Source organism: Macrobrachium nipponense, chromosome 8, assembly GCF_015104395.2.
Source record: "Macrobrachium nipponense isolate FS-2020 chromosome 8, ASM1510439v2, whole genome shotgun sequence".
Classification (NCBI taxonomy): Eukaryota; Metazoa; Arthropoda; class Malacostraca; order Decapoda; family Palaemonidae; genus Macrobrachium; species Macrobrachium nipponense.
The window spans coordinates 48,210,676-48,230,218 of record NC_087203.1 but is presented as its reverse complement, the minus strand read 5'-3'; the positions used below and the strand labels follow the sequence as shown (position 1 = coordinate 48,230,218).

General features: G+C 44.4%; 1 protein-coding gene across 1 annotated transcript; it reads right to left on the bottom strand.

The window, feature by feature from the left end:
- Nucleotides 1-3,547: 3,547 nt before the first annotated feature.
- Nucleotides 3,548-19,537, bottom strand: LOC135223254 (myotubularin-related protein 13-like). The gene is made up of 4 exons (XM_064261741.1): nucleotides 19,452-19,537; nucleotides 18,697-18,903; nucleotides 4,717-4,799; nucleotides 3,548-4,342 (listed from the first exon to the last, which is right to left on the bottom strand). The coding sequence occupies exons 2-4, from the start codon at nucleotides 18,755-18,757 to the stop codon at nucleotides 4,250-4,252; spliced, it is 237 nt and encodes a 78-aa protein (XP_064117811.1). The 5' UTR covers nucleotides 18,758-18,903; nucleotides 19,452-19,537; the 3' UTR covers nucleotides 3,548-4,249.
- Between the last annotated feature and the right edge of the window lie 6 nt (nucleotides 19,538-19,543).

The window sequence follows — 19,543 nt, the reverse complement described above, 5'->3', positions numbered from 1 at the left end:
GCAGGCATTGCTTCCTTTGGAGTTGGCAATATTCCAAGAGAATGAGAAGCATTGTCTCCCAAACACAGCCTAAATGCTTTTGCCTAACAGGAAAAATGGCTGAACACCTTAATAAGCTACAGATGAATGAAGCTTACAGAGCATACTACATACTCCCCTTATGGCTGTGTTCTGTGGGCCCATTTTTCTCTGTATATCCCTGCAGTACTATCATGCCATAAGTTTTTTTAACAGTTCTTTATGCAAAGTAAAAAAAGTGAGCAATCTTATCAAATTAATTCTGAAGAAAAACTGACCATTCCAAAGTTAACGATAATATTTGTAAGGAGCACAACGGAAAAACCCCAAGATGAACACGAGCGGTCAAAATTGATGCCTATATGAAGAGACTAATAAAGTACAGTTAAAGCATAATAACAAAAAAGTAAAATCAAAACATGAATTTTCCAAAATGTTGTCATTTCAATGCCCAACAGATTCCAGAAAAGTAGAAGAGGATCAAATTAGAATAAAAAAATAACTCTTGTAAAACAGATCCTCCAACATTACGCGGCAGTCAACTTACAATGCTATGCTTGCAGATATCGACTCAATCTATTCAAGCGACACCAAAAGAAGACTTCCATAAACAATCAAATCAAGGATACATAGTAAAATGACTCCTGGTGTTTCATGAACTACCATACAGGAACATTTTCACACTTAAATCACTACACTGAATGATGAATGAATGAAGTACCTAGCTAATCTGGAAGGTGAATAACAACGTATAAAAATGTGCAGTCATGCAGATTTCCACCAAAAGTCCCATCTGAATGAAGCTTGGTGTCTTTAAGACACAAAATAGAAAAATAATAAAAAAGGCTTCTACAAATAGAAAAGAAAACAACACAATCAGAAAAAAAAGAGGGACTTATCTGAAATAGGGACAAAAGCAATTACTGTACATAATACTAAATATCTGTTGCTACTAATATTATATCAACACGTTTTTACTTCAACTTCATCAAAGAATTTCAACACAAAAGACTGGTGGTTGGAGATTAATAATAACACTAAATTCAATCTAACCCTCAGAAAAAATAAAAAAATTAATTCTATGTCATGACTAGCAGAGGTGCACTCTTTGAGCCCCCCAATAATTTCCTAAACTTTTTACAAGCACGTCTTTCACACATAACTAGATCTTACGAGTATTGAAAATACAGGAGTTGGCATGCCAGCAAGACTCAACGTCAGGAAGATTCAACATAAACCAAGACTATATGACCCACAACAATGCCAAGGCTTTATTCAATCCATGACTTGAATATCACTACTAAAATGAGCATTAACCCTGAAACATCAGCAATAATTCACAACTCATATTTGGATATAAAAGAAATATTTCAGTTGCCTTGCACAATCACAACAATGAGATTTCTAGGGTCATCTAGCTCTGCTCCAGAATCTCGCCAGTAACGACCTCAAACTCACTGAAGTTCAACCGATTCCACTAATTATACTTAGTACAAAACCCATGCCATCAGTCCTCTAACAATTTTTTGTCAACTTACAATTATGATCACACTACAAATGATAACTTGTTTGTACATAACAGTTACGAACAGCAAAAAAAAAAAGATACACATCAACAGTTATTTAATGATAGGAGCATATCCCTAAAAGAGAATTGTCCCCACATTCATATATATCAGACTGATGAGAATAACAACTTTTACGTAAGCTAATAACCTATTCAGCTATTGTAAAATCTCATACCGAATACCCAACACGTTCTCTTATCATTAAATAAAATATAACAAAAATAACCCTTGAAATTCTCTTTTCAACAATAAGCACAAGAGTTACAGTTGCAGGGTACTTATTATGGGGTCTTGAATTGTACTTCCTTTACTATAATCATACACAAGGTCAGCAATGTACAAAAGCCAAAAATATTCATTATTTTAACTCAAGGCCTTCTGACCCTCCTATCTGCGTCCACTGGCATTATATGGAGAGCTAGGTTTCTAGCAACACTGCCAGCAATCATTCGGTATTTCAAACAAATTTATTTTATGTTTTAACATCCTCAAGAATCTTTTGTGCCATAATTTTTGCTTTTATTACTAAATACTGTATAACTGGACTGCAAGACAAGTCCCAACTTTATGACTTCTTTGAACTTATGGAAAAGAAAAAAGAGGGGTCATATAACAAATTACACATGGTAAAGGTCTATTCTAAACAATTTTTGTTAAATTAAAACCCTTTGCTACCACCCAAGTGGGCCCATCCATTAATTTGGGCACAATACTCGTCTGGTATTTCAAAAAAAAAATAGATAGCTAATAAAACCTTAAGACCTACTGTGTCTGCGGCAATATACATATCATACTGCAGAGCCTAGCACCAAAATATGATGACACAATGTTAGTTCAGCAGCTGAGAAAGAAAACACCCATATTGTTATTCCTCCAGTTCATGTGTTTTCTTAGAAAACACCCCGGATGAAAAATTGCAACCTTCTTCAACCTAACACTTCAATGTTTTTTCTTTTGAAAGTCTTTCCGAGATTTTTTAATATACCCAACATACATCACTGGGGGACATTATAAGACAAATTAATGGCATAAGTATCAGGGGGAAACTGTATTCATAAAAAAAAAAAAAAAAAAACATATCTGTCACATTTCAAAGGAAATCCTACTACTTTTACTCACTTGAAAACACAAGTCCATTATGCCACTTGAATACGGAGGAAAGAAAAAAAAAAATCATACAAGTAAAAATTAAAAAAAAGGAATGCGAAGTTTAATTGTGAGGATTAGTGTGCGTGTGCCTGTGTCCATACACATTTGGAGAGATACAACCACAGTATTAGGAATAATGCCCAACTACTTGGCTTGCCTAATAACAGTTCCCATAAAACAACCTAAGTAAGAAATATTCCATTTGCAAGGCAATAACAGTATCCTCTATTGTTAATATTGTAGAATGATTATGGTTACTTTTGAAAAACAGAATTCTAAATTTCAGATAAAAACAAATTTAAAAGAACAACGATGCAAGATTGGCTGTTGTATGGCATACTGAGCTTTTCAGTAAATTACACTATATATGAATTCACATCTTTAGGAATAAAAATCTTCCAGTTGCACAAAAATTTACCTAATTCCTGTTTAGCTACCGTGACCTTCAATACCATGAAAACAGAATTGTTCATAAATTATGCTTTTTATTTGATCTGAAAATATTAAAATGATGTCTTATGAACTAAGTCTTAGACTCCTTCTCGTGAAAGTAGTTTTCCTTTGTACTAAAATATAGAAAATCTCCCTACAAAAAGAAGAAATAAAGATGGAACAATACTAAACTTGTTTCCTTTTTTAACACATTACAATGCACATTTCAATTCCAGATATCAAGCATACTGAGATTAGAAAGACATTACATTGTATTGCAACATGTATTCAAATACTTTGGCTTAACCGACACATGAGCTTCAAAGACTGACTAATTTTGTCCAGGCATTCATACTTTTTAAACGATTTTGACTTAACAGTTAAAAAAATATACAAACCGGATAAAAGATTTTCATGTACCTCATTTGATAACTGAAATTAGTCTGAATTTTTTGCTGCTCTACAAATCTTTAAGTTACCCTACAACTGCTTTAGTTTGTCGTGCTGCAATCAGTTAATCTAACCTTTAATTATTCTATACCAGCATAAACACTGCCATATGATTCTGTACTTATCATTGCCTTAGAACAAATTTCCTCTGAGGAAAAATGAACAAGATCCATTTTCTTTTTTAAAACACAACTTCACAAGAACTTCAGTGACTCCAGTATACACAACTCCCTTGCCTAAATGTTAATATGATTTACCCCTTAAGCCCTCTTCAATGGCAAGACGAAGAAATAACAGTAAATCATAAAAGAATGTGTTTGCTTTAAACATCAAATGATATCATATTGGTCCCCTGTATCTTTTAAAAGCCCAAATATACATTGCACATAAATAACATAAGACTGGCAGGGAGGGTGTTGTTCTCTTGGAACATCTTTTAAGATTTTGCAATTAGCAACTGGGAAAACAAAATGAATAAAGCAATAATACAAAGCTCACAAATCACTCATTGCAATGAAGCTGGACAGAAAAGTGATTAGCTGATAAATTCTTCACTGAAGAAAAGTACATCAGTAAGATAGTTTCTTTGGGTACAGCTGATCAAATCTTTGCCAAGAGCACTGTGGGCATTTTTACTGCAGGCATGATTGTATCTTCTCTATCCATTCTTGAGCAGCCTGCCCATCTGATGCACAAAAGTTGTAAGAAAGTCGTTTTGTGTGCAGCTGTCAAAACAAAAAAACCAATTTGATGGATGACTTCTAATACATCTCTATCTAAGCGACCATATAGGTACATGGGTCACACTATAATTACCTTCCAGAACTGACTTGGAACCTGGATTCTTAAATATCATCACTCATGCATAACTAGGTTAATCATGCCATGTAACTTCTACAGTAACCTATTTATAAACAAGTATTTGGTTAAACCAAATCCAAAATTTTTTACATAAAAACATAGTGAAACTTTTCTCTCACAGTTATGCCAAAATATCCCAACAAAACATTACATTCTATTAAACTACTGCCATACATTATCTTTCAAAGGGTTATTTCACAATACAATTCAATTAATCAACAACACTTACTATACTTACATCAAAGAATGCTTTTTCATCTACTTTCTTTGGTGCCCCTGGAGTTGGCATAGAAGCTACGACAGTATTAACATCAGACAATTCTAAGAAGACAAAAATAATTATCAGCTATTAAAATATACGTCCTATACTTGAGAATAGACAAATTATTTCACTCACATGAACATGATATTGTTAGATACAATAAAAGTTTGTTCATACTTACCTGGCAGAATTATATATAGCTCCTTTGAATTTCTTTTCTGAAGTCCGACAGAATTTCAAAAAAACTCCCGGCACACGCAGTGATAGGCCAGGTGGTTAGTACCCATTCCCGCCGCTGGGAGGCGGGGTATCAGGAAACCATTCCCATTTTCTATTCATAATTTTTATTTCCACTGTCCCCTGAGGGGAGGGGGGGTGGGGTTGGTAAAAAAAAAAACTTGATTATATATATATCTGCCAGGTAAAGTATGAACAAACTTTATTGTATCATAACAATATCATTTTTGTTCATGAAACTTACCTGTCAGATATATATATAGCTGAATCCCACCGTTGGAGGTGGGGAAGGGACAGAATAGCAAGGATTTTGGGAAACAAATGCATGCGATGATTTACATCTTGGTTCCACCTGTTAGCATAGCTGACTTCGTGATTACTGTCACCAAGTCTGCTTCTGCTTTACTAGAGTTGCCAGCGAGGTAGAGGACCTATATAGCTGGTGCACTCCAGATGATCTGTCAACGGGGGGCGTGACCACAATGTGACTAGACCATATTGACCATACCATGAGGGCTAAGACGTAAAAAATATATATATATATATATATATATATATATATATATATATATATATATATATATATATATATATATATATATATATATCACCACCTGACCAACCTAGCCAAAGTTAAGATGTTTTAACTAAGGCTTAAGAGTTAAGAAGTCGCCATTGGCGGCGACTCAACAACTAAATTAAGAGCTCTTCCTAACCATTTTCTACAGGATAGGATGAGTGGTACTTCTTGCCCCCAAGATTGTGTCTGCAGACACATATGGCCCTAGCGAGCAGCAGATCTCATATGCAATCTTCACATCCCGCAGGGAGTGTGAAGTGAACACCGAGTTGCTTCGCTAAAACGTGGTACTCAGGATGTTGCTGAGTGCCATGCTCTGTTGAAATGCTTCCGAGGCCGCGCCCTCACCTCGTGAGCATTCATATCAAAAGATTTCAAATCTTTGTGCAAACACAATGAAGGAGCCTTTTTTTGAAAGAACTCCTTAAAACACTAAAAGCCAGGGTGTTCTTCGATATGGGCAAGTCTGGTCTTTTTCGGAACACTGCAGATTGCCCAAAGGACTTCGACTTTCTTGAGTTTTATGTAGGTAAAACTTGAGAGACCTGACAGGGCACAGGACTCTCTCTGGCTCCTGCCCACTAACTTGTGCCATCCTTGATTCCAAGCTCCTGGCCCAAGAACAAGACGGGTTTCCATTCTTAGGCCACAACGGAAAGCTTAGAGAACACACCACATTGTGTTCTCTAAAGCCAAAACTTCTGATGATGGCTTAAAACCTCACTAACCCACTTTGTTGTATCTAGGGTGGTTAGAAGAAGGCCTTTCTGATCACGTGCAAGAAGTTAACAGGTAGGAGAGGTTCGAATGCTTTGACATCAAGAACTTCAGACTACGTCTAAGTTCCATATTGAAAGCTTCGCTCTGGACATGCACAGTCAGTCCGTCTGTACTAAAGTCAGGTGACTGACCAGTTGACCAGTCAGACGAATCAAGGACAGCAAGGCTGTACCCTGAAGACCATAAGGCACTATTCTTCGCTGAAGGATGAGTGTCTTGACTGCCTGGGCGATTCAAGCTAAGCAAACCTTGGGGGGTGTATCAAGGCAACGCAACGTCGTCAGAGAATCAACTCATGAGCAACTCCTGACTCGAGCTTCTGGTGCCAGGAGAAAGGAGCGCGGAGCAAAAAGGCGATTCAGTCCCGAAGGAAGAATGCCTGACAGTCCAACCTGGTCTCATGTTACACGATCATCGGGGGTGTATAAACGCAACCCGACTTCGTAACAAGAAACTCAGGGCTACTATATGTCGCCTGATCTCGCACAGAGTCTGACTCCGAGAAAACAAGTGAGACAAAAAGTAGATGGTGAGCGAGTTTCGAGATTCCACAGAACTCAAAGATCGTGAAGGGCTTTGTTGTTGACAGAAGCAAATCTCTGAGCCCAAAGGCCGTCAACATATTTGCGAATTCTTTAATAGTTGTGACTGCCAACTTATCCCATTCTTCAGACGGAAAGGGAAGACGGTAATCTTATTCCTGTCAACATCTCGATAGTCTGAATGTAGTCAGACTCAGAGCGGAGAGGTTATAGGTACCTTTCGTGTTAGAGTAGACCGACTCTCTCGGAAAAGGTCCTTGGAAAGTGAACTAGGAAGGATGTGACCCCCAACATGGGGCAATCAGTGTCACTGTCGCTCCCTGTGACGTCATAAATCATCTTATTACATTTCCTAAGTGTTTGAAAAAAGGGGGAAAAGAGACTAAACATCCATCCCCGTTTAATACCATAGGATGGCGTTTAATGCTACCGCTCCCGGATCGAGAATAAGGGAGCAGAGAAGAAGAAGCCTCTTCGTCCTCAACATAGCGAAGAGATGAATGAAAGGACGTCCCTAAAGCTCCACACTCTTCAACATACTTCTAAACCAAAGATTCCACTCGCGGGAAAGGTCAGTAGTTGCTGCCATCGATCGAGAAGATTCGTACGGACTTTTGCAATCCTGTAACGAACTTCTAGAGGATCGTTACGTTCTATGCCTGTTGTTATAATATGCTCTTTCTCGTAAACTCGAACAGGGACCGAGAGAAGATACTTCTTAAGATATGAGAGAGCTGTGGAATATCTGAGTTGATCTGGACCACTGGTTCCAAAAACTCGTTTCGAGGACTGGAGGGACGACCGAATTGCTTCCACTTCTTTCAGATTATGTTCCAGGACATCTGAAACCCTCTCCAGATGTCCGGCATCTTCTCTCTATCACCTCAGGTGACACTTGACGCACTGAGAGATGTTCAGAATCATTCCTAGATCTTGGATAAAATTTCAGTTTCCCGGTAGGAAAAAACTGTAGAGGTCTGAATTGCAGTCTATTCAGGGAAACAAACTTCTTCAGGAAGGAAATGGTCCCCAGCAGGCTCATCCATTCCCTCACCGAGTATGCTTACTTCCCTAATAAGGCTGCGCTTTGCATAAGCAGGAGAGCCTATAATAGTGCAATGTTGCGGTAGACTCGTAGTCCTATACCGTGCGGTAACGAGCACCGAAAGAAGTAAGAGATATCTCTGTTGAACATAGTAAGGCAAAACGAATGCAATGTTTATTCATTCATGTAAGAAATCCCCTCAATCTTAGGCTAAAGTCCGTGATTGTAGGGCAGAGATACAGTTAGTCAGTCAATCCCGCAGGAGAGAGAGACGTAACCGCCAACACAGAGATACGGTTACCGCGCATGACAGCGAACGAGCTGGTACTGGCTCGGTTGTACTGGAGGACAGTGACAGCAGCTTACGTCGTCTCTTACCGTCATGCCTGGGTTGCCAGCTACTCTATTCTACGAAGAAATAGGTCCGTTATTTTTTGAGCAGAAAGAGACTCTCAAGCTGGTATATTTAAGCGAAACAGACAACGCTAAATATAGAGGTGCGTTTGTGTCGTCATAACACTACCATACAACGGTAAAAGATAAATCGGAAACTCCTGGAAGGCTGCAGGGAGTAACGATTAAATGCCCTTAATAGACCTCTCGGTTGCCATCCGAAAAGGTAACTACAGCAAGCATATATGACTTGAACCAACCAGTAGTAAAATAACGCAAGGCAAAATATGATATTGTTATGATACAATAAAGTTTGTTCATACTTACCTGGCAGACATATCTATAGCTGAATTTGGAAATACAGCTACATATATATCTGACAGGCAAGTTTCATGAACAAATCTTAGAGAATCAAAGCGGACAGCTCAAGCTTCTTATGTTATTGGACATAAGCGTTCATTGACGTAGTCTACAAGTCTAATACTTGTACGAGTCTGCGATTGATGAATGAGAGCTCTTCCGAATCTTGTCAATAAGAGCTTATCTGCTTACGCAATATAAAGTTATTGAGATGTTTGTCAATGAGAACTAACCCATTTACGGGACAAAGAGATATTTTGTCAATGAGAAGATACCCACTTACTTGACAAAACGATAGTATATTGTCAATGGGGGAAAGTGACTGAATTGACAAAACGTAATCCAGGAAGTCGAGCATATTATTTTCCGATTCCCGTACCAATCGAGGAAGGGGCAACAATCCTGTTAAGAGACTGGGCTTACAGCAGGTAGGACCCCGATGTTCAACTTAGGCAGCGTAGTCCCGAACTAGGAACTAACAAAATCTATCATCTGAAAAGCCCTTTCAGATGGACTAAAAAGCTTGCAACCTAAAGTTATTGGCAGTATGGCAAAGGAAGTCCTGTCTTGCGCTTTCCTGAAGAGCGTCCTCTTGATGAGTGCCTTTGCAAGAATCCTACAGAACGTTGTCGAGCATCATGACGTGCAGGACGTCGAGCTTTTACATAACCCGTAACTGCCTTATCGCAAAGTCTTGACTGCGGTAGAGCAAACGAGATCTTCCCTTGAGCTTTCCTTAACTCCATCCACCTTTGCAAAAAGCAATATTAATTGACAGAGACCTCTTGAATTCACGAAACCCGAGGTCTTGCTGGGTTTCGAAGACGAAGTTGCCTGTTCACTTTAAGCTTCCTCCGAAGCACTGCTTACTTCACATTCTTTGCAGGTGAGGTAGAAGGTATCACCAAAGGTAGAGGTAAAAATTCTTTAGGCCCAAATCTGAAACAAGAGCTTGAAGAGTTCAACAGAAACGTTCAGCCAGGCGACACACCTGGCGTGCGCTAGCGCACGCTCGGCATCCACTGGCGCGCGCTTGGCGTGCACCCGCGTGCGCCTGGCGTCCATTCAAGCCGAGCGTCAAAAGAAGCGTGCAGAAAAGCGTCACGCTCCTGACAGGCGTCAAAACAAGCGAGAGAAACTGCCTTCAGGGAAGAGCGAGATACATCTCGGAGAGAAATCCGACTGCACGAAGCAGTCTCAGAAGGGTTGATCGTTTGAGAATACGAGGGGCGAGGGAACGCCTTCTTATTCTCACAGTAACAAAGCTCGGATGTCCGCGCTCAAAAGCGTCCTGCTACTATGACTTCTTTTTCGTATTTCTCGGTGGAAAGACGTACACATGTTCAGGCGACGTTCGCCTTCTTACTTCTCACTGAAACGCATAACGAGAGAGAGAGAGAGAGAGAGGACGTGAAGCGTCCTCTTCTATAAAGCTTCTATTTAGAGGGCGCGAGTCCTTCCGAAAGCTCCAACCCCTGCGCGGGGAGGATGCTTCGGTTAGGACGAGAAGCAATCCTTTCAGGCAGGTTCGTGCACGTGCACGCACTTTGGCAGCCTGGGAGTATCTTCAGGGTCTGCCGAAGGCACGTCAGATCGGTGGGGTTCCTCGTAACCCTCCTTCGGCTTTCGAACATGCTCTCTCCCTGTGTTCCTGGGAGTCAAGCAGAGGTCCCGCCTAGAGGCGAAATATGACAATTTGTCGAAAAATTGCATTTTTCCTAACTATACAAACCTGAGGTCCTTTAACAATAGGAAAGTAGCTAGCGGCAGCTGGAAACGGTCGTTAAGCTTCGAACAAGGGGAGAACGGTAGTTAACTGCTTGTCCGGACAGTCGCGCGCCGCGCGACTGGGAGGTAAACAAATCACTTTTGCTTTTGGCCCCCATGCAAATACGCAGAGTGAGGGGTGGCATGAGGAGGGACTATATGTAAAGGGACCTCAGGTTTGTATAGTTAGGAAAAATGCAATTTTCGACAAATTGTCACTTGTTCCGATACGTAATACAAAACCATCGGTCCTTTAACAATAGGAAGACTCACTTCTTGGTGGGAGGAATCTGAGTCTTTTGATGAACAGACTGGTGTTCGTCATCCCTGGAATGCCTCCCTGGTCGTAAGAGCGAGGGAGGGATCCAAGCCTCTGTCCGATTGATCGGGGTGTGCACCGCAGGATCAATGTCAGACCTCTGGGCCTAGAGTACTAAGAGAGAGGCAAGCGTATCTCTTCGTACCAGCAAGCAAGAACGTGTTCCTGTTTGCAAGAGGCAACATAAAGTATGGGTTGTCTCAAGTGGCATCCACTTCCTCCCCCGCTTGTTGGAGGAAGTGGTGGATATACGCTCCTATCCCTAGTGAAAGGGATAGGATGGCTCTGTTGAGTAGCTCACCTGCATCTTGTCCTAATCCAGCAGGGTGACGACCGTGTCCCTCTAAACCACAGGTAGAGGGGAAGAAAAAGATGGGAAGAGGAGCCAGTCACACTCTCATCCCACTCATCCATTCTTACGGTCACACCCGGACTCGATGCTGTTCAGCCTGCGAGGGTCTGGGTTAGCTACACAACGTGTTGAGCAGCCACCACGGGTCCCAAGGAAAAAGATCCAAGGACCTGTGGGCAATATCCCGAAGGTAGAAGGAAGGGCATGTGTCTGGTTGGACCAGACCCCTGCCTTCAGTACCTGCGCCACGGAGAAGTTCTTGCGGACAAGGCAGCATCTCCTTCGCATCGAAGGCGGTGAAGTCCATTAGGGAGGGGATTGTGAACGACTCGAACCAATCGTCAGGGACCGAAGGGTTCGAAGTCTTCGCTACGAAGTTCGGTACGAAATCGAGCGTCACGGATCCCCATCCCCTGGATGCTTGACTTCCGCAGGAGAAGTCATGCAGTTCCTCAGAGGAAAAGAAGGAAATAGTCGCATGACCTATTCCTCTTCTCTACTTTGGTGATGTCCAGTACCCATACTGGTCTGTCCGTTTTGCCACGAAGTCTCTCGCATCCTCCTATCCCCATGCAGCGAAGTTCTCGGTAGTCGATAGGACACCGACACTCCATGGTGGGTGTCAATGGTATGGGTACTGTGACAAGCTATTTAAAACGAAGTAATGATTGCTCTGTAACAACCGAACTAAGTCAACAGCGTAGTTCGTAACTGACTCGGGCGCGCTGACAGCTGCCGACTGACTGCGTTCGGTAGGAGGCAAGTTGTCAAAGCATCCGAGTAAGTCACGTGACCTTCGCCTTTTAAAGGGTTATGCCGACCGAGACCAAACAAATAATGTATTTGTTGTCAACCAATGCGGACAGCGAGGTGATGATTCTCTTAAGGCATGTGCCCAACAGGCGAAAGTCAATTGCCTTCTAGAGACCGAGGTCCTGAAGGCAAAACATCTCATGGTTGTGAATCTCAGCTAAGGAGAGACAACACTATGTACCGTTGAAGACGAAGGTAGATATTGAATGCAAACCTACGTCTTCACAGACGAATCGAGAGAAGGATTCTCAAGATTCATAACCTGTGCTTACAAATGACTGAAAACGCTAACCGCTATTTCATTGCTGTCCGGTGAGAAGTCGTAGTTGCAATGAAAGCGGGGTCGTTCCTTTCAGTAATGAAAACACAGGGGAAAGCGCCTGAAGAACTGCTTCTCATGGGCTGAACATTTGGAAGTAGAGCTGTCAGGTCGGAGAGTAGGCGATTTGCTTCTGACACATCTCGTAATTCGGGTGAACAATGAACAATGTACACCTACGAATACGAGATATTTTGAAGACAAACTCAGATGTCTGCAAAATCATCGCATTATAGCAGTGCGATGCAGCGGGAGGACTTGTACAGACTTCTGTTACCGTGCGGTAAACAGAAAGATGAAAGAGTCCAAGAGATATCTCTATTGAAAATTCTCGCAATGTCGAAGGCGATGGAATCTAGCGTCACAGCAGTAGATGGTCCTTCATTATTGCGAGAATCCCCATTAATCAGAGACCTAAGTTCCATGATTGTTGGGCAGAGATACGGTTTGGTAGTCAATCAAACCAGGGGAGAGAGAGACATAAACTGACCGTGCATCTCGGAGGCCCAGCTGATACTGAGATGCTGTCAGGCAGTTCAATACGCAGTAGTTGAGCCTGAGCTCTCGCCGACTCGTCATCCTGAGTTGCCATGTAATCCATTATTCCATGAAAGGAATGCGTTCGGCTAGAACTACCGAGCATAAAAGATATGCTCGAGCAATTATATTTAGGCGAAACGAATTTCGGTAAATATAAAAGTTGAAATGGTGTTGTCGTGACAAAACCATAGTATATAAATTTGAAACTGAAAACTCCTGGAGGTTGCAGGCAACCCCGAGTTGCAGTTCAATTAGAATACTTCTCTTCTAAGTCGCAATCCGTAGATAACTAGGATATGCGCCGACCCCTCCGGACAATTCAACTGCTTAGTAGATCATGTCGCGAGGTTAATATACGTAGTATATTTGTAGGATTCTGAACAACGATCTCCATCCTAAATTCTTTCCTTCAAGAAAACAAAATAAGGATGGAGATCGACCACCTTCGATCTCTATCAAAGAGTGAAGGAGAAGTCTTCCTCGAAGGAAAGCTTCAATGGTGAACAGAATACTAAGACGATAGTTCAAGCCAAACTGGATATTCCCGTCCGATCTTCTCTATTCCAGGTGGTCGCCTACTGTAAGATAGTTTCTTTCAGCAGCAGTCTTCTTCCCAATGCTAGAAATTCCAGGAATTCGAGCATAGGCGAGGTTCCCGATTATCATGTAACATCGGGGATTCTCGTCTCGCTCACTTTAGACCGTGGGGTGGTCGCCTAAGTGTTTGGAGATCGTAAAAAACTCGAAACACCACTGAATGCGCTAGAAATTCCTTAGAATTCTAAGCAGTCTGCAAAACCCCCACCGAAATTCATGAAACGATATCGGCTGGTGGTCCTCTCGATTCCCGTAGAAAAAATCGAGAATGGGGGCAGGATCCCTCCTCAACGACGGGGCTTACGTCAGGTAGGACCTGAAGGTCCCCCCTCCCCCCGGTAGCGCAGCTCCCGAACGTAGGGGATCCTACAGAGAAATCTCTGTAGGATCCCTCCCCTTTCCCTCGAGCCGTAAGGAGAGAGGGAATGGGGGAGGAATTGGATACTCGCTCGCCTTCCCAGTGGAACTAGCAGTTGGAGAAGAATAGGAGCAGCCATCGCCTTGCGGCGATGGTCTCTCAGAGTCTGGGAAAACGTATCGTCAGGAGAAAACGTTTTCCCGCGGAGGGTTACGAACTCTCACTGTAGGTAAGGGTCTGCCGCCACTGTGAACGTCGTCTGGGTGGGGCTGATCGACACCTGACAGGAGAGAGCCGATACCGTCCTCCGACTCATTCCAGTCCTCGTCGAGGTCGAAACCTCTCAGGAGGACCGAAGGAGTATTTAAATACGGTGTCCGAAGACACGTAGAAACGACGCTGTCGCAGTAGAGGAGGTGGAAGTAGCTTGATCGACCGGACCAGAACTGAGAGAACCTTCTTGTCCGGAGACGGCAGACTCTGGTTCGAGACCAGAATCGGCAAGCTCCGATCGCGGCAGACCCACCGTCGGTTTGGGTTCCCCTCTCGGGCCCCAAAACGACTCGAGCAGAGACGTGGGCTCTGCTGGTGGGAGCGGCAATCCTTCCGCAAGGTCATTATGCTGACGAATCAGCTCAATGACTTCTGCAATTTCCTCTGTATCTCGGGAGTAACCGACGTCTTGCGGAGTAGGACCGTCCAGTCCCTTCCAGCAAGAACAGGAATCCGAGAGTACTCCTCCTTCCGAAGGAGGAACAGCGGCAGGGGGGACCCCTTGACGGTCGCCTCCAGCTACTTGCACGTATGTCCTGGTCCGGTCCTAGAACGTGCCTGGTCCATACGGCGTCATAGCGGGATCGCGAGCGCGCACCTCTCGCGATCACTCATAGGTACCTCGCTCCTCCCGGTGTAGCCCGAGGAGGTTGAAGGTACAGGAGAGGCAGACCTGACGCCCCCCCCCTAGCTCACTGGCAGGACCAGCGTGCTTGGAGGGCTGCTGCTGATCGTCAACGCCGCGGTGGCGACCTCGAGCAGCAGGCGTAGCCTTGCCGGCTCGCCTGGGCGAGAGGCTCGGCTGAGAACGTCGACGCTGATCTCTAGCGTCAGGCGAGCTGTTGCTGGTTACCACCATCTCCGCCCGGTCCCGATGGGCGAGCGGCGTCATGTGACCTGCTAGGTTCGCTGTCGCGGTGAGACCGGCGAGCGTCCTCTCGGCGCGTCGACGAGCCGCTGGTACCAGCCATGGCTGGTACCGACGGCCGCGGGGACCCCTTCCATCGCCTCAAAAAAACTCGTGGCTGGTCAGCGACCGTCACGTCAAACCCGAGCAGCCAGCTGGTCGCTGCGAGAGCGGTCCACTGGCCTGACGAGAGTCGTCTGCACGACTCTCGCCAGTCTTCTGCTCCGCGCTTCGGTCTTGACGGCGAGCGAGCTCGGGCGTCAAGACCTGGCTGGACGGTCTCCCCGGGCCCTCGCGGGAGACCGTTCCACTCGGTACTTCTCGCTAACGAGAAGCCGAGGCGGATCCTGTTTAGCGGCAGAACCGCTAGAACCAGGCGAGGAAAGTGCCAGCCAAAGCTGGTACTCCTCTGGTCCCCGTCTTCTTCTCCTTGGTAGAAGAAAAGATGGGCCCTGTTCCCGAGGGAGCAGGAGGACCAGCAGAAGAGCTCCCCGAATCGCCGGAGCGAGACGGGCCCTTAGAAGGTCCCGAAGGAGCCTTCTTAGGGGGGAAAAACCCGGGTTACCAGCTGGTCACTGCAAGAGCGGCCGCTGGCCTGGCGAGAGTCACCTGAGCGGCTCTCACCAGCCTTCTGCTCCGTGCAGCGTCTTGGCGCCGAGCGAAACTCTGGCGCCGAAACTTGGCTGCACGGTCTCCCGAGGGAGAACGTACACTCGGGATTTCGCGAACGAGAGACCGAGCCGGAACCTGGGCGTAGCGGCATCGCCGCTAGCACCAGGCGAGGAAGTACCAGAGCTAACGATACCTCTGGTTTCGTCGATCTCTTCCTTACGGAAGGGGAGACGGGCCCCGCTCCCGAAGGAGCAGGAGGACCAGCAGAAGGACCCCCCCAGGAACCCCCCCAGTCCCACTGGGGTGGGACGGGCCCTTAGAAGTTCCCGAAGGAGACTTCTTAGGGGGGAAGGCAGCCTTCTTCTTCTTCGGCTTATGGGCCTTAGAAGTCGAAGGGGAAGAGGCAGCAGCAGACGATGAAGACGAAGATGACAGCTTCCTCTTCTCCTCTTCCTCGTCAGCTCACGCAGGACAGTCGTCAAGTCCTCCATCCAGGCCGGAGCCGGGGCTATTGCCGAAGCAACACGGCCCGACTGCACCTGTCCGGAAGGACCTGGGAGGGCTGGGGAAGACACACCGTGGGCCAGACCAGCATGGACAGGCTCAGGAACCAGGAGCGACAGGAACAGCAACCAGCTCAGGAGCGGCAGGAACAGCGGCAGCGGTAGACCCAGAAGGGACAGCCAAGCCAACAGCGGGAATCACATCAGCGGCAGGTACGGCAGGCCCAGCGATTGCCTCGTAGAATCATCGGCAGCCAGCGGAACCTGGGGTCCTGCGGCTGGTCCAGGGGCGAGCTGCTGGAACAGCGGAAGTCTGGGGGCAGGCAACACGAAGAAAAATGCGGCGGCGGCAAACCCCACCTCGGTACGGCGGCGGGCCCTAGTAGCGGCAGACGGCGTCATCGGACACAGCAAGGGGAGTGTAGACCAGGAGGGGGGGGGAGCAGGCATAAGCGGCCGTGGTAGTAGTGGAGACCGCCCCAGACCTCGCTAGACGCTGCAGCACGCCCGTGGATGCTAGGCACGCCCTGGCCGCCGCGGTGGTTCCATACCTGTCCAAGGTCGTCTCCCACGGATGTAGCACCTGCGGTAACATAGATAGATTAGTAAGAGGGGTTCCTTCACGCACGGGGGAAGACATGGCCCACCCCGAACGCAAGGAAGACCCCAAATACAAAATACAACGAAGAAGCTGAGCGGGGGGCAGGAAGGAAGACGAAGAATCGGATACCAAGGGAGAGTCGCGGGAGAGCTTTCCGACGACTTCCTGGCAGACTTCGCTTCCCCTACCCCACCCCCGCACAGCAGTGAAAAGTAATATGAAAATGAAACAGAATACTGCCCTTGCGATTCACTTCATAGAAACTTAAAGGGGAAAAGATCAATTCCCGGGTAAGAACGGAAAAAAAACTTGATCCAATATATGATGCTATCATAAAATATATATGAAAAATGAAACAGAATACTGCACTTGCGATTTCACTTTCACATAAAAAAAAAAACGTAAGGATCAATTCCCGGGTAAGAACGAAAATTGATCCAAATTAAATTTCATGCAAATAAATAAATGAAAAGAATATTGCAATTGCGAATCCACTCCATTGCATTCTATTATACAAAATTAAAAGGCTCGTGTCCTGAGCGCAATCACACTCTCGGTAACGAACGCACAGGGCAAAAATATAATGAAAAGAGTACTTACATTTTTCAATTACACACTTTCGCCCAAAATACATGACTCGGCGCGAGCGCGCCCGCCCTCGGCACCGAGACATACTTCAAGGGTTCACAATTAAGTAATGAAAATGAAAACAGTGTACTTACAGTTTCATTTTCAAGTCAAAACAAACCATTAGTAGACACAATATAAACAAAGCATACGACGATGAAGCGGGCAGAGAGCGATGACGAACACGTCCTTCACACCCGCGGCCGAAAGCAAAAAGTGATTTGTTTACCTCCCAGTCGCGCGCGCGCGCGACTGTCGGACAAGCAGTTAACTACCGTTCTCCCCTTGTTCGAAGCTTACGACCGTTCCAGCTGCCGCTAGCTACTTCCTATTGTTAAAGGACCGATGGTTTGTATTACGTATCGGAAACAAAAGGCCGATCTGACACACCCTCCACTACACAAGGGGCATTGTCACTGCACTTAGCCACTTCACTTTTGCTCTCTAAAGCAAGCACTTTCGATTCTAAGTTACAAATCGATAGAGTATCAGAGAAAGGGCAATACCCTCTACAGACACTGTTTTAGGGCCCGAAGGCAACACTACAGGGTTAGGAGTAACAACTACAGAAGTAGCACTCTTCACAACAGTGAAGGAGAGCGAGCACCTTAGATTCCAAGATACAGATGGAATCTATAACGAAAAGGGCATTATCTCTCGCAGACATATTCATAGCCCGTAGGCCATACTACAGGGTTAGGCAAAATAAAGTCTACAGGAAGGTTAGCAGGTTCACTACCCTGACTTTTGTTTACTGATTAATTGCGTACATACGAATCATACGTCTTCCTTACGGAATTAAACAAAGTCTCACACTCCTTACATGACAAATCTCAACAAAGAAGCAAGACTCATACCCCTCGTGCATACCAAGTGCGGATCTACCGAAGCTTTCGGTAGCCACACCCTATCTTTGCAGACACCCTCTGAAACTAGCCTAACTAAATTCAGATATCTTATGCAAAAATGAATCAAATTCAAATCAATTTAAGATAGCGTATGCCTAGCCACAAATCCAAGTAAATAAATCAAAAGACAATTAGGATAGGATACTTAGGGCAATGAAGTTTCCAAAATCCTAAGACGGAGGTACTGAAAACAGGTGTTTCCAGCACTGGCGACAGAAAAATTATGAATAGAAAATGGGAATGGTTCCTGATACCCGCCTCCCAGCGGGGGGAATGGGTACTAACCACCTGGCCTACCACTGCATGTGCCGGGAGTTTTTGAAATTCTGTCGGACTTCAGAAAATACAGCTATATATATATATATATATCTGACAGGTAAGTTTCATGAACAAAATGAATTTTAATGAATTCAGCAGTATTCAGCCTGGATGATTACATAATGATGGCCATACAAATATCAGACACAAGCAAAAGCATTTCTTTCAAAGTTATGCTCAAAATCACTGCTAAAGAATGACTTACCAATAATTCCTTTACAGTGTGAATCCTCCATACAGTCATAGTAACGAAGTTGGTGCTTCATACTGTCAAGAACAAACCATCGTTGCTTCCAGTTCTTCAACAAATGTCCTCTCTTCCAGAGATAACCCTCATGAGTACGGTTCTCTGCCACATTAGAGGAGAACTGCTCATAGTACTGATGAGAAGCAGTTTGGAGTGATGTTACGCCTGTGAATTATACAAAAAATACCATTAGTCAACCAGATTTTGTACTTAAATTATGTTTTTGTAGAATATAAAATAAATGCCAGTGCACATGCCACTTTTGGTAACCAAGAACAAATTCAATTAGAAATAACAAAGAAAATTTACAAGTCATTTCTGGTTGCCAAGTACTAGGTTAAGATGTAAAAACCCTAGTGCTGAGCAGGGTAGGGAGAGAAAGCTAACTACTTTATAACTCATTTAGCCATTTATGGGCTAAAAAATGATCTGGTGTCATTTGTTTGGGCTGAATGTATAGATTGAATAAATGACAGAGAATAGATCTCCAAGTATTTTCTTTCATTAGCTCAAGACTGATCATTAGGAAAAACAGACTGTCTCCAATCCTCTGAGGTTAGGGATTATGTACCTGCTGGAAACCACATGAGCTACTCTGATTGGTAATTTTGTACCGAGACAATTTTTTTATATTAACAAATGATCAAGTTTATATTAACTTAAAAAAAATATACTTCCATGTATAACAAAGTGAATCCGAGTTTCAACTTTACCTGATCCAACTGATGTTGTATCTAAACTGGTGGGTTTTGTGCTTGCTGGTATACTAACTCCCGATTCTCGAACACTCTTAAATCTCGTGCAA